The sequence below is a fragment of the Epinephelus moara genome, chromosome 1, assembly GCF_006386435.1.
Source record: "Epinephelus moara isolate mb chromosome 1, YSFRI_EMoa_1.0, whole genome shotgun sequence".
Classification (NCBI taxonomy): domain Eukaryota; kingdom Metazoa; phylum Chordata; class Actinopteri; order Perciformes; family Serranidae; genus Epinephelus; species Epinephelus moara.
The window spans coordinates 732525-748613 of record NC_065506.1 but is presented as its reverse complement, the minus strand read 5'-3'; the positions used below and the strand labels follow the sequence as shown (position 1 = coordinate 748613).

General features: G+C 39.2%; 1 protein-coding gene across 1 annotated transcript in view; it reads right to left on the bottom strand.

Annotated features, from left to right (window-relative positions):
- The window catches only part of LOC126388162 (transmembrane channel-like protein 3), a 207842-nt gene extending 196070 nt beyond the window's left edge, over positions 1-11772 (bottom strand). The window contains exons 1-2 of the mRNA XM_050041079.1: positions 11538-11772; positions 7950-8096 (exon numbers count right to left, since the gene is read on the bottom strand). Coding sequence (XP_049897036.1) covers positions 7950-8096; positions 11538-11659 — 269 coding nt within the window. The 5' untranslated portion in view covers positions 11660-11772. The remainder of the gene's footprint in view (positions 1-7949; positions 8097-11537) is intronic.
- Positions 11773-16089: the final 4317 nt, after the last annotated feature.

Here is a 16089-nt window from a genome sequence, read left to right as displayed (position 1 = left end):
AATGTGGCACTGAATATGTTTGTAGACTCGTGGAAAAAGAACAAGAAACATTGATAAATATGTGTGGGTACTTTCAAGGCAAGCCGAGGGTAACCAGTTGTCTCAGGTCAGCCCAAATCAAAATGTTACCTGGATGCTGACGTAATTTACTAATACCTGAGGAAAGTCGTACGCTCTGTGAGTCTCTATTGTCTTTTGTTGACGTGAAATCGAGTCCAGCTTGACGCAAATTTGTGTATATCATATTTTCTTTCCTTTCTTTTTTTTAATGTCGCTGGTACGTAGTGCTCACTTACAGAAGCATATTCGCTGTGGTAGATGTGGGCTGCGACTTTAAGATCGCCAGTAATATGTTGTGTATGTCTGTGAATTTGTGACAAATCTGCTGACGGAGGTGAAGCACATCTGCGGCTGTTCGGTAAGGAAACCAGTTAAATTGGAAACCAGTAGGGACACAACACCGGTAAGGTAAGACCACACGTTTACATGTCGTTTTCTATATGTTCTCTGACATATATCCTAACGATATGAGGCGGTCTTTGTGGAGAAAAAGCTTGTTTAGTGGACTAACTTTGCACTTGAAAAGATGACCGTTCAATTACGTTTTAACAGGTCTGACGCTACAGCTGTATCTAGGCTAACGGCTAACATGCTAACTATTATTTCTATGTCACTAGTGACTTGAAACAAATTTAGGACGATAGGAGACGGGTTGAAATAAACCGAAATTTCCCTTTAAAAGAAAATGTTCCTCCTCTCCCATGTCTCTATTCAAAGCATCTAGCACGCTCTCCTAGAACACAGAGAGGGCTGCTGGTTGTGGTGGAGGTGGTGGTAGGGCTTTTCCCCGCTTTGTGCTCCTGTTGACCTCCCTGGAGGGGCCAGACCGGGCACTGTTCTCCCTCTGTGTTCCAGCAGGTGCAGCGGCGATCTCTGGGGGTGGTGGAGGTGGTCCTGAGATAGAGCACGGTGAGGTTTGGGCAGTACCTGGGGCAAAGCGGCTGACCTCAGTGATTTGTGTTCTTTGTTGCTCCTCCTCCTCCTCGCTGCTCCAACCTTGGGTCATCTGTTTGATAAAATATTTCAATTGCTATAAGAATTAAGCTACACATCCACAAGTAACATGCAGTTATTCAACAAATATTAGATATTTTTTGCTATGTAAACAAATGTGCATATTTCTGCTATTATGCTTAATAATAAAAACTTGTCTATATCACCTACAATCCCTGATTGCACTCAAGTGATCATAATGATGATAACCTCAAGTAAATCATTACCTCTGTCATATTAAATGATGGAGACATGGACAGCAGCAAGGACTCCACTATTTCTGCCTGTGTGTCCTCCCTGAAGTTGGAGCTTGTCTCCCTATCTTGGATGTGAGGCTCTAAAAAAGCCAATATGTTCATAAATTTCCATCGTTTTTTCTCCTGTCCACCTTCTGCCCCACTCTTCTTCTCTTTCTCTGCCATACTTATCCCTTATTATATTTACACTTGGACTGGCAACATTCACCTATAATCAGATATTAACAATAAAATGAAGCACATTGAAACCAACGGCAATAACGTAAAAACGTTACGGTTAACGGTTAATAATGTTAATGGTTGGCTATAGGTAAAAACAAGTGTACTGCGTGTAGGGTGATAAAAGCACAAAACTCACCAGCAATATTCAATGTCCGGCCGATCTCCTCCCACAACTGAGCTTTTTTGTCTCTGTTATGGTAATGTCTGTGTGACATGTCATACAACTCCGGATAGACGGACATGGCCAGCACCAGCTTCTCCTCCATTTTTTCTGGTTACCAGGGTGACGAGTTCCGCGATATTTGGTTGCCTGGAAAAAGCGCCGGTGACGACACCAGCACCTCTCTGAAAAGTTCAGAGATTTTCAACTCAAAACGCTCAGAGCGGGCGCACAAAAACGGAGGAGCGGCTGGAAAAAATACGCTGGGCGCAGCGCCTTTTCCCTAGGCGGCCGCATGCAGCCGTAGACGCTCTCTCCTCATTGGGAACAACTGAGAAAAGACGCTGGCCTTCTTCTGGCGCTCAGAAAAAGGCACAATGTGGACACAGGGCCTAAAGGATTCTTTACAGGCCCTTGACGTGGCCCCTCTTAATGTCAAGGTGTAATTTAATCTCCAGTGATCCAGGCACAGGCCCAGCAGTAAGGAGGACCACCCTACACTCCGTCCATGGCGGTCCAGTCTGGAGGGCCTCAATGCAAAAGGCAGCGATGAGGAAACTGCACCTCATTGGGAGGTTGACATAAAAAGTTTAAATTAAAATAGTAAAGGTTATCAGAACGTAACATAGCAGCTCCTTCACTTGCCTTCATATGAACATTAAAGGTTCCTCATCACATTCAAATGTTCAGTAGCAGCTAAGGTGTTTGTATTCATGTATTTATTAGTTTATTTGTGAGGGACATTGCAAGAAGCACTAACAGGTTAAAATAACATGGATCAGATGTGTTGCATACAGTTAGGGCTGCCACTAACTTATACATTTAAAAAAAAAAAAATCGATTAATCATTGATTATTTTATTCGATTAATCAGATTTTGAAAAAAGGCACAGGATGTATTTTTGTACGACATTTCTATTGTCATAGTAGGTGATAAAACATTTTAAATACAGGTAATTAAAATGCTGCCCATCTCTGCCAACAATGCATAGGCCTATAATAAATATATGCTGCATATAATTTGAATTGTCCGTATCAATAACCTGAAGAATTGCAGGTCTGTATAAACCAACAGAAACTAAGAGAAAACCAGGCATTCAATGACAGCAAATAAATCCATAGGCCTACTGCCATCTGCTGGTAAAAAAGACAAACATCAGCTTGACACTTCACTGACGCAACGATGCGTTATGGAGAAAACCAGTGTTAACAATGCAGCACGCACAATAATTTATTATATCCTCGATTACTTTATTGCAAACAATTCGGCGAATGAATATTAAAACACAACCTTTGAGGGAATCCCTATACGTCCTTCATGGGAACAATATGCATGACGATTTCCCTTATTAGTCTCTGAACAGCAACGTTATGGTTGAACAACAAGTTTTACTGTAGCCATAAAATTTGCTATAACATTTTATTTCTATTTTTATGAATAAAAAGTTCCTCACAGCAATGGCAGGCTGCTTTTCAAAATGCGCAAAACATCAGGTGTAAGTGGAAATAAAAGATACATGGGAAAGTTTTATAGGATATTTATAAGTTTTATAGGCAATCTTATGCCTGTCTTTTATTTTGAAGTTACTTCCGCCTCTGATGTCACCGCCGTTTTACTTTTTGTCCAAAACAATAAATGAAAAAATGAATCTGCAAAAAAAAACAAAATCAGGGGCCGGGCAGCCTAAGCTGCCAGGACCCTGTTGTTATCTTCTTCTTCTTCTTCTTTCTTCTTCTTCTTCCAAGGAAATCCTACTTTCTACTCACCAAACTTTGCACAAAGGTCCAGTCCCATGCCAGATTACCTCAGCTGCAAAAACAGGCCAATAATCCTGATGGTGGCGCTACAGCAAGCCTCTAAAGTTCAAAATTTTGAAAATTCACAACAAATCAACCATATGTGCTACAGCTTTGGAACTTTCACCAAAATGTAGCCCAAATACTGAAGAAACTTTTGTATATTTAAACCTATTGGAAATTATGAAGTCCATCACTCAGTTTTGTATCAAAAACTGTAAAACTTATTGAACCTATCTCCTCCCACAATTTTTGCTCAATTGACACCAAACTTGCTATCTTCAGACTGTCCTACACAAACGATCCACACAGATTTTTGATTTATTGAAAATTGAGCCTACAGTGCATCAAAATGTTTGACTGTAAACGGTATTGTAAACATATAATTGCAAATTCTTGCTAAATACATTTTCAATGTTCATTAAAAAATGACAAAATTTTGGAGACATGGTAGATGATGTTTGGAAAATATCAGAATATTATCTCAAAAACTGAATCCTTTACAGCATTTTGAATTTCACTCTCATGCGAACAATTAGAGCCAATGCAAAAATGGCATTTTTAAACATCAGTTTTTCACTTACGGAGCCAATAAATCATTGTTAAAAACAAATTACCAAAATCTCCATGCTGTCTAGGTGCAATTTGTGTATTTTTGGATTTTTGTCTTAACTGAATTTTTGACAGCTGTTTGAAATCTGCCTTTACACACTAACAGCTGCTGTCTTACACAGGTGACTGGCTTAGTTCATTTATGAAGCTACATGTGACATTTCCGTTTGCCAGTTAGCTCAGTGAGATAGAGGATGGTTCTTGGTGTTGAAGATTGTGAGTTCAAGCCTCAGCTCGTGCAACATTTCCATATGAGAAATCTACCCAAACTTTTCATAAAGGTCCAGTCCCATGCCAGATGTCCTCAACTGGAAACACAAGACATAGTCCTGATGGTGGCGCTACAGCAAGCCTCTAAATTTCAAAACTTTGAAAATTCATAACAAATCAACCATATGTGCTACAGCTTTGGAACTTTCACTTTCGAAATGTGCTTTTCCATGGCATGGATGGCTACTGTCTGGCACCCTGATGCTTGGCTTAGGCAATTTCTGAAGCCACACATGAACCGTCACTTGCCAATTAGCTCAGTGAGATAGAAGATGGACCTCAGTTGTTGTGAGTTCAAGCCTCAGCTAAGGCAGAACGGACATTCTAATGTGAAAGTCCTATGTTCAGGCATCATGCTATGTGGATTAGAGACTACTAAGGTTAAAATAATTATGATCCAGGCAGTTTTGCGGAGAGACAAATACTCTTTATCAACACTTTTCCCTGTTATCCCTTGTCTCTTTTCCCTGTTTATTTGGCTTAGCTATCAGTCAATATGCAGAGTCTATCCAATAGCTACTTTTACATTTTAAAAAATGTTTTCATCTTTGTCACCATGGATAATGTTTAGCTTTAAGCTAGATCAGGCCAGTTTGTTCATAATTGCTAGCAGTTAATGTTATTCTTACTTTCTTGTTCTTGAGTTTTTTCTTTCCTTTGTATATTATGAGTCTGATCACTTCAGCCACTCATCCACAATTTGAAGGGCATGCCATAATTATATGATGTAACTTCTATGTTGTGATATGCTTTGTTTTAGTGTGTGTGTGTGTATTACATTTTTCACATGGGCTTTTACATATACCACACATTCAGTGTTTTATGATGAAATTAATTATGACGTCTTATCAGTATAATGAGCTAGAAGAAGTTTTAAACATATATACCGCAGAGTTGTCTCTTGCTAATTAGCTCAGTGAGATAGAGCATAGTCTCTTATGCTTAGAATGCCACCTTTTTTCCATCTTCCTACACTCTGCTTGTTGCTCAGAATTGCCTAATTTTGTCTTAAAACCATTGCTGCACAGCATCTATAATTTGAATTTGGTTTTGTCGTTTTCCGTTTTTTGATTCTGATAACAAAAACGGAAAAACGGCTCAGTTTTTTCATTTTTTAGTTTTAAACCAAAATGGAAAAAATGGGAAAACCATGGTATTTCCGTTTTTCTGTTTTTGGTGTAACAAGAAAAAACGAACTGCCTGAAGGTACCCTGACCCACATTCACCTATTCACATACAAACCCATTCATACACTGGTGGTCGAGATTACCGTACAAAGTGCTACCTACTCAACAGTTCAACACACACACACACACACACACACACACACACAGTCACACCAGCGTGACAATGTGAGGTTCAGTATCTAGCCTAAGGATACATCAACATGCACACTTTACTCTTGAATGCATTATACTGTATACTGAATACTATGGCTTTAACATAGTTACATCATAGTGCAATCCAGTACTAAAACCCATGCTCTTTTAAAACCAGTCATAGCAGACTGGCCTCATGAAAGAAATGGTCTAATGTGATATTGTAGTTCTACAGTCCATAGTCTAACCAGTTTATCCTGTCACAGCACTGGGAACAATATTAGTGGGCTATAACCCATGAATAAATCAATGGGCACTCAACATGCACTTTACACACTCACCAATAGACAGCAACAGTCATTTTTCCAATTGTGTAATACCTATGGCTTTATTTTATTTTGTAATGATTTGTTGGGGTGATGCAAGCCATCAGTCATAATTCGGAGTAACTCTAGGGGAAAATTTGTCAGATAATCCGGGTAAAAATTGCTGATTTGTGATGTGAAATATGAGCTGTTATTGCAGTGGGAGTAATCACAAACATTCAGCCTGAGATTAAAGAGGGTGTTAAAACGCCGACTTGCATCCCATCCCTGATGATAGTAATAAAACCTCTGCAGTAATAACACAGTGCCCATATAAAACCTGTTATCATGGCACACACTCAGCACATCTTTGAAGCTCTCTATCTACTGACTCAGCCTAGGTGTATATCTGCTGGTCTGATTACATTAAGTCCCGTGTTAGAGCACAGACCTCATGGGTTTTGTGTTTGATCACAACAGGGGATGAGCTTCTTTACAAATGGGGACCCCCACAGGGTACATGAGGCATTTGGACACGGGGCATAATGTTAGTAGCTTTAAGTTTACATTTCACATGAACCATTACACAGAGGTGTCTGTAAAAATGGTCATGTCGTACCGAAAAAAGTATATTTAAAAAAAAAAAAGAAAACAGTTCAAATCCTGCTGTGTAACATTCACAAAAACATTTCAGACAAATGTTTCATACAAATGACCACAGACTTATATATTTCTACGTTTTCTGCCCTAATCTCTGATCAAGCCCTGTGACTGCATGTAGGTGTAAGAAGTTAAATAGGAGGAACAAATCAATGAATAAGCCAATATGGACACAAATAATTCTTGGGTGGACCTCCTAGTTTCTAACAGAGTTGGGATGCAGCTGCAGAGGCTCTACAACCAACCTCAAAATTACATTAATGTACTACTAATCTGCAAAAGCAAATACATTTTGAGAGAAACGTAATACAGCTAAGATTATGTTTTCTATTAACATGATGAGGACATTTTTCTTAAGGAATGTATCTGTGAAACATTAACCGACAGCATAATTTGCTTTTCCACAATATCCACATGTGGAGACTAAAGCATGATGAACATTTATATAGTTATGCTTAGGCCCAAAGCACCTGTTACGTTGGGAGGAGATATGTATTGAAAAAGTCAACAGTGACTTTTGTCAGGGGAGGCAAGAGGCAGGATGTTTTGAACCAAAATGACCATGTTTCCATAACCAAAGTGCATTTGTAGCCTAAACTGAACCTAATGCAGGACTCATGTGGATGCAAACCCTGGTCTTAGAGTCCAGTTTTTGTTCACCAACAGCACTTTTGTTTACTGGAAAAAAACTGCTGTCGGTGAACATATTAAAGACAGCTATTGCTTTTTTTTCCAAGATACATTTGGCAAAATATGGAGGTAGGAGGTACAATAAGAACAGAGATTAGTTAGATCAGTAGCAGTTTGTTTCTTTGAATCTTAGTCCAATATGTTTTCATTCCATGTTGTCACATATTGCCACTTTGCCTACGTTACAAAATGACGCCACCCGGTGGCAGATGATACCGCTGTGAAAGTGGCTACTGGCATTAGTATCTGACACCAAAATCACTGACAAAGCGGTGTTATTTGACGACTTTGTAATGAGAACAGGCTGCTTATTCAAGTGTTCAGAGGGCTTTGTTGATCAATGGATCTAATCTTATCTTATCATGGATCAATGCATTAATAAATATTTTAGTAACACAGCAGGACACCCAGTCATCATGTATACCTCTTGAGGTTTTGGCACACTTATTTTCAATTCAATGACATATTTGTTTTCAAGCTCTTAAGAAAAGTAGCAAGTATAGAGAGTGTGTATTTATGGGTGTGTATAAGAGCAGATGATGGACTAAGAGTAAACTATCACTCCACATATCCAGAGAGATTAATCACTCTTTGGGGTACTTTACTTTAGGACTTTGAGCTTGCGTCTCATTGGCCAGGGTCTGGTCCGAATATTGGCTATGATCTCCTTCTGGTACTGAATGTTCTGGAACATCTCCTCTGGGTCATTGCTGTCCACCCGCTCATCCTCTTTATCTTCATCATCTGAGGAGCTGCAGGAGTAGACACAGGGGCACAATGAAAAAGGTCTCGGTCTCTTAGCATCATAACAAAAATAAAAGTTAAGAATGTCATTTTTGGAATGGTATGAAAATGTTTTGGGCTTGGAGGGGGGGCTGACCCTTATGGTTCACTAAATTAGACTAAATAAAACATTATATTAAAGGAATACTTTACCTGCAAAATGTCTGTTTGTAAATCAATTAGTCATGTCATATTACCTCAGAGGAAAACTTTGTTGTTTGAGTTATTTTATCTACGTAACTTGATGTATTCAACGTACGTCAGGTGAAATATATGACGTTACTTTATATTAATAACACACACCTGTTTGGACTCAAACTGTGATTTTTTTTCTAAATCTAACCAAATACTTTTGTTGCCTAAATTCAAAAACAAATTAAACCTACTTTGGTTTAGGTTTATTTTGAAAGGAGACTGTATGCATGTAATGAGCGGACACTGTAAAAAAAGACACTATGTATCCTACTATCAGAAATTTACATGCCATCCTCAGTGTCCAAACTGATGCTTAAGGGCTAGCTAGAGTGTCATAGTTTGACATGCAGGGGCACTGACCAAGCCTTGGTATTTGACTAGTTGGTAATGTGAATGTCTTGTAAAAGTACGTCTGAATTAGATCAGATGTTGTGGCGTGGAATATATGAGATCAGTTGTCTATGGGTTTGCTGACGATCAAACCCATAATATGATACCTGAGTGAAAATATCAGCTGTGTAAGAAACTCAGAGGAAACTGTTTCCATGGGACAGCTGCCCCAAGCAGTGCAATAATAAATAGTGATAATTTAAAAAAAAACCCACATAATTCCTGTCTGTAAAATGTTGAATTCAGTGTGCACTGACTGGGCCTTATTTATAAGACAAAAATATGAAAGATAAGTGGGTGTACAGTCATCTCCACACATTTATCAATGTGGACATGAGCAGAGGCGACAATCAAATATGATGTCAGGACTATTCGTGTACAGAAGTTGTAGTCAGGGTGGACTGGTAGTGCAGCATAGTAAATCTGGCTGAGTCAGAGAATTGTTTTTAGTATTTGGAGGCACATATTAATTACTTAAAATGGACTGGCTCTGTGGGGCTGGCTCTGTGGGCTAACTCTATGGGACTGGCTGTGGGACTGGCTCTGTGGGGCTGGCTCTGTGAGGCTGGCTCTGTGGACAACAATGACACCCAACTGTAATTCATCTGAAACTTTAAAAAAATAAAAATAAAAAAAACATTGACAAGCCAAGTAATGATTATATCATTTATCATTAAAACATTCTGAAAAAGAAATGATTAAACCATTTAACAGTGTCATTATTTAAACACTAGTGGCCCAGGCGATTCCATTTTTACTGATGTCCAGCTCGGAAGCAGGTGGTGCGTCTTCTCCACCACCTGTTATGCCAGAAATGGAAGCGGAGCGGAGCCTAACGCTCCTCGGTCTGGGTTCATTATAAGCTTTAAATGAATACAATAACAACAATCATACTGCATGATATATTGATGAATATTATTAATATACGTAGGCTCAAGGTCAGTACATATCTACATGTAAAAATTTTCAACCTCAGCTTGAGTTTGACTGTCCACTGCAACACTGTGGACTGCAGCGGTGATTTCTTTCCATTTCCTTTGATGCCACTTTTCAGGCTGCCAAATAGAACCATTGGGTTAAAATGGACCTGGGACATCAGCATTTCCATTTCCAGCTGAGAGAAGTTTCTCTTCTCCATGCTGTAAACTCTAGGGACAACTCCCTTAAACCAAGAATGTATTTTGGTGGGATATTCAAATGATGATTGTTTTAAGTGGCTGCATTTATCAATGCCCAATCATTCCTATGCTGTGACTGGTGAGATAAGAATGTTTCATGAATCACACGTAAACCCTGTCCTTAGATGTCTATGCTCGGATCTGTACTGGTTTGTGTATTAGATAATAAATGAGGGACATTATTTGTATGTCTTACAACATGCCAGATGGAATCTTTACAACAGCTAATGGATTTTGATGCTAATGTATTTTGACGAGAAAAGTAAAGATTGGTTATCGTTTGCATCATAGCAAAATGCACCTCCATAGCTCGTATGCACACAAAAGCAATTTTAATGATGATTTTCAAGGCTGAAATAAATTATAACCTTCTCCTTTGTCTGATGGCTCAGACCTCAACATTTAAACATTTAAATAAAGCTGCGTGCTTTATATGCAAGAGAAAAAAGGTGAGTCATAAATGGAGAATAAATTCATATGTTCAAATGTGGACAGCATTTCAATTAAAAGGAAGATTCGGATCACTGTGAAAGGAACAGTCAGAATCTCCCCCACTTTTTGCACAGTTTTGCATTTTGTCTCCTCACTATTACATTTATCAAATTTGGTTTCATTTATTTGTTAGTCATTACAGTCTCTCACAGTGGCTGATTTTTAATAGGTCAAAAAAATTCAGAGAAATAGATGATTAACGATGGTAAGGGCATGCTCCAACTGCTGGCAAACTCATTGAGCTTTGGTAAAAGGTAATGCCTTTCCTAACTGCTAGTAGCACTGAGCAATATACAATATGCATGCAGGTGTATACATTTCATAATGGGAATTCCAACTGTCCTATCTAGTAATGCCTAACGAACAAATTTGAGGAATAATATATACCCTTGTGCATGCACAATAATGAATGATAGCAAATGAGCTCCTTTATCACAAAACTATTTTAAAAAATTATATACGTGGAGTGATGATTGTGCTCAGTTTTGAACTATATTCATGCAAATACAGTACATTCCTATATGTACATCTTTACAGCAAACACTGAATTCCAAACTGATCAATATATCATATTAAAAAGCACATGCCCCGGGCACAGCAGTGTCAGTCCTTATAATAACTACAATAGATAGTTGTAAATAACCACTCATCTTTAAAATGACAATTACCATAACAGATAACTGATCAATATATCTACCATGTTTATTCAGAGAGTCTAATTTTTCAATGCATGGGCTCAGACTAAATTTACAAAGCAGACCAACAGGCCATTATGTTGTCCCTTTGTTATAGTGTTATTTGCCTGCCTTTTGTTTGAGTGTTTTGTTTGAGTGTCCTTTGTTTGAGTATTTTGTTTAAGTGCCTGTTTCTGTGCATTTTCTTTTGTAAAGCGTCTTTGAGTACCTAGAAAAGCGCTATATAAAACCGATTTATTATCATTATTATTATTATTAGGGTGGCAGTCAGTGGTAACACAGCATACAGGAAACTCTGTAGTTTTCCCTGATGATTAGATTTAGTAAATGACTAATTGTATAACCTAAAGGATGTCATTTAGGCTAAGAGAGGTGAAAGACAGAGAGAAAAGCAGAAAGGCTTCCAGGAAATCCTGATAAAAGTAAGAGTGATGAGATGAAATAAAGTGAGCAGACTCACCCCTGCTGGTGGTTTTGGTAGGCTGAATAAATCCTTCTAGAGTTCTTCCTGATACTTCTGTGTCTTTTGGCTGCAGACGGAGTCCTGCTACTGCCAACCAAAGGTTCAGACACTGCACTCATGCTGTCTCTGCTCACAGTGTGTACGCAAAAATTAGTGTGTGCAGATCAGTGTGTGAGCACACACTACATGCCACTCCTGACTGGACTGGTTTATTTGTAGTGAAGCTACCTGCTGCTCTGGACCCTCAGTGGAGCATCACACACACATTACAGCAGGACAGACTGAAACGCACCCACTCATCTGTCCAATCACAGCCATACGGAGTGCTTAAAGGGACAGCACCACACAGGCCAGACAACTTGTTTAACTACTACTTATTTACTCAAACTCACCAAGTGTACTGTTGTGTATTACAGGGAGAAAAAAATATTAAAGTATGATTTCACGAGAAACAAAAATAGATAAAATTCTAATGTGAAAATGAACAAATAATAATAATAATAATAGGGGAAAGCGGGGTAATATGAGCCAGGTTTTACTCATGTTGTCCTCTTGGAAAGTAAGTATAAGACAAAAGAACAATGAAAACATTTACCCTTATTTAAAGATGAAATTGAAATTATAAAGATGCATCTATGACGAAGGGCCATGAAAATATGACTTCAGAAAAAAAAGTGTTACTGTGGCCCCACGTTAGCGGTAAGTGGATCTGAGTCAGTGGGTAAGATGAGCCATCTGCCTTTTTAAGCATAACTCAAAAAAATATATTACCTTTTTAAAAATGTTATTTCATAATACATTTTCCTTTTACAAATAATCTCATTTTTTTCCTCAATGCTAACTGAAACAACATAAAACCAACCAAATGGTTTAATGTTCCACATATTTTAATGTTTGCTTTTGGTGTAACAATTGTAAAAAATAAAAATAAAAAAAAAATTAAAAAAATCTGTTAAATGAGGGTTGCCTGGGCAAGGATAAATAAAAATAAAATAAATAAATAAGTGTAAATTTAAAGGACAGCCAGCATAGTTTTGAGAAGCAAAAAATAATAATCCTCACAAAACTGTTCATGGCATCATGCTCCATATAATAAAACAAATAAGAGTTAAGCCTGTTTCACACAGAGCTGGCAAAGCGCTCTGCCACCGAGCTGAGCGGCACGCGAGAGGGCGCCTGCGCGCCGCCAGCCTGCGCTTGAATTGAACATTTTTTAATTTGACCGCAACGCGCTGTGACGACACCTCGGCACGTCCAATAGCAGAGAATGTGGTGGAGTGTGAAAAAAAATTGGCGGAAAAATTCAGATCAACAGCAAGATGGAGGAGAAAATAATTATGGAACAGCAAGATGGAGGAGAAAATAATTATGGCTGTGTCCCTCTGTGCCTGAAGTAGACCTGGAAGTGGTCATCATGGAGCTGTAACTCCTGAACGAGCCTGTACTCCCCCAAATCCTGTCTTGCCATGAGGATTTCATGGACCCATACCCTTCTTGCTGCTGCTGCTCGCCTCCTCCTCCTCAGAAGAAGAAGAAGAAGAAGAAAAACTAAAGCCAGGGCTTTTCGTTGAAGCAGGGACAGATACATGATGAAATCTGGGGCGTCAGACCGGAAAAGGGTTCTCAGATAGCTTCAGACACCACACACACACTGCACAGCCATTACAAACCCCTCCCCTCAGGTCTAAGGTACAGATCTCTTGCTTTCAAAACAAAGAGAGCCATGTCCAGCTTTGTACCCTCATCCATCAGACTAATGAATAGCAGCTGATTTGATCTGATATGTATGCTTGTGGGTGTGTGTGTTTGTTCTTCTCTCCTTTTAACATTTGTATTTGTATTTTTAACTTTTTAACATTTGTATTTATCTATTTGTATTTATTTTGTTTAATATGCACTGTCGCTCTTCACAGACGAAGTTCTTGGTATTGAATTGAATTGAATTGAAAAGGGCGCCAGACCGGAACCGGAATACTTTTCGGTCGCTTAGCAACTTACGCCAAATACACTGAACAAAAATATAAACGCAACACTTTTGTTTTTGCTCCCATTTTTCATGAGCTGAACTCAAAGATTTAAAACATTTTCTATACACACAAAAGACCATTTCCCTCAAATATTGTTCACAAATCTGTCTAAATCTGTGTTAGTGAGCACTTCTCCTTTGCCGAGATAATCCATCCCACCTCACAGGTGTGGCATATCAAGATGCTGATTAGACAGCATGATTATTGCACAGGTGTGCCTTAGGCTGGCCACAATACATGATATGTCACGTTTGTGTACATCAAATATAGACCACAGCACTGAAATTTCAAGTGAATTCAAAGACAAGTGTCTGGTAAGAAGTACTTCCTTTCACCAGTAGGTGGCGCTATAACTATTACGGAATATTGTCATATAAATGCGTTCAGGGTGGGACAAATATGAATCATGTCAAGTTTGGTGGACAACAGACCATTTACTCCAAATTTATAGCAATTTCCTGTTTCATGGCGAGACATCAAAATTAAACCCTCTGCAGCACACGTAGACACTAATGATATGTCATGTTTGTGAACATCAAATATAGACCACAGCATTGAAATTTCAGGTTAATCCAAAGATAAGAGTCTGATAAGAAATACTTCCTTTCGACACTAGGTGGCGCTATGATTATCGGGCAATATGGTAATGAAAATGTGTTCAGGGCGGGACTAATATGAATCATGTGAAGTTTGGTGGAGATTGGACCATTTATGCCAAAGCTACAGCAATTTCGTTTTTCATGGCAAGACCTCAAGATTCAACGCTCGGCAACGGGCACGCCATTCAACAATGGGCAAATCCTGTGATAACTTTTGGTCACAACATAGTCACGCTTACATACACCAAGTTTGGAGCCAATCTGATTAAATCTGTAGGAGAAGTTCGTTAATTTACAAGCCCTGGAAATGGGCAAAAATGCACAAAAGTGGCACAAGTAAATTCAAAATGGTGGACTTCCTGTTGGGTTTGGAGCATGGCTCCAGGAGGCTTTTTTGTATGTAATAGAGTGTTACAGGTGCCAACCAAGTTTCATACATGCAGGTCAAACCAGTTTTGGGGGCTGCTTAATTGAAATATTCTAGGGGGCGCTGTTGAGCCATCTTGGTGCATCAAAGTACAAAAATTACATCAGACAACAGGACTTGCGACCTGTGATGTGTATGCAACGTTTGGTGAGTTTTCAAGCATCCCTTGTCCCTTCAAAACAACATCGTGTTTGATGGCGAACAAGGTGGCGCCACGGTGACAGCGTTTGATGAAAACTCAAAAGCTTCATTTTCAAGTATCATCAAGGTCTAAGGACTTAGACCAGCAAGTTTGAGGTGGGTCTGATTAACCTGCTAGAAGAGGGACATCAAAGAATGTATAAAGTAACTTTCTGTTGCCAGTAGGTGGCGCTATGGCCGTGATTCAAAATTCCTCTGTAGATGTGTTCAGGGCTGGACTGTCATCATATGTGTGAAGTTTTGGCAAGATATTCCCACGTGGAGTCAAGTTACAGCAACGTTTATCATCACGGCGAAACATCAAAGTTCGCCGCCAGGCCATGGCCACGCCCTTCGACGAAAACTCACAGTTTCCACAAGAAAGCGTCATCAACGTCTTATTACTTTTTTGAACAAGTTTGAGATGGATCTGGTCAATTCTGTAGGAGATGTACATTAAAGTCTAAAACATGACATTTCCTTTTGCCAGCAGGGGGCGCTATATTTATCTCAAATTATTGACATGTAGATGTGTTCAGGGCAGGACTGTCATCAATCCTGTGAAGTTTGGGCAAGATTGGACCATGTATGCTGGAGTTATAAACTACTTCCTGTTTAGTGGCGAGACCCCTAACTTTGACGCCATCCCACGGTCACACGCATTGACGAAAAGTCAAGCTTTTGATAATTTTTCATCTTCAAGGTCTTGGGATGGGACAGACCAAGGTTTGAAGTCGATCGGATGAAATCTGTAGGACTAGTTTGTTCATTTAGGACCCCTGGAAATGGCCAAAAATGCACCCAAATTGCACAGTAAATTCAAAATGGCCGACTTCCTGTTGAGTTTAGAGCATGTCTCCAAGAGGCTTTTTTTGTATGTCTCTGAGCATTACATAACCCTGCCAAGTTTCATACATGTAGGTTAAACTAGCTTCAGGGGCTGTTTCCTCAAACTTCTGTAGGGGGCGCTACTGAGCCATTTTTTGGAACCCGCGCACGAGACCCTTAAAATATCAAATTTTTCACCAGTTCTGATGTATCTGCAAAGTTTCATGAGTTTTCAGGTATGTTAAGCCTCCCAAAAAGGCAATTCATTTGGAGGAATAAGAAGAAGAAGAAAAAGAATTAAAGCTGCAAGCAGCGATGAACTGGCCCTCGCTCCTTCACGCAACTCGGGGGAGCTGGCAGGACGCCTTCTGACGCGTCAGTTCATTTCTGTCAAAGTTAGATATCGCATGCAGGAGTGACTCCGCATATCCTTGATACAGTGCTGGAATGACATATTTCACATTTTGTGTCACTTCCTCTTTCCACTA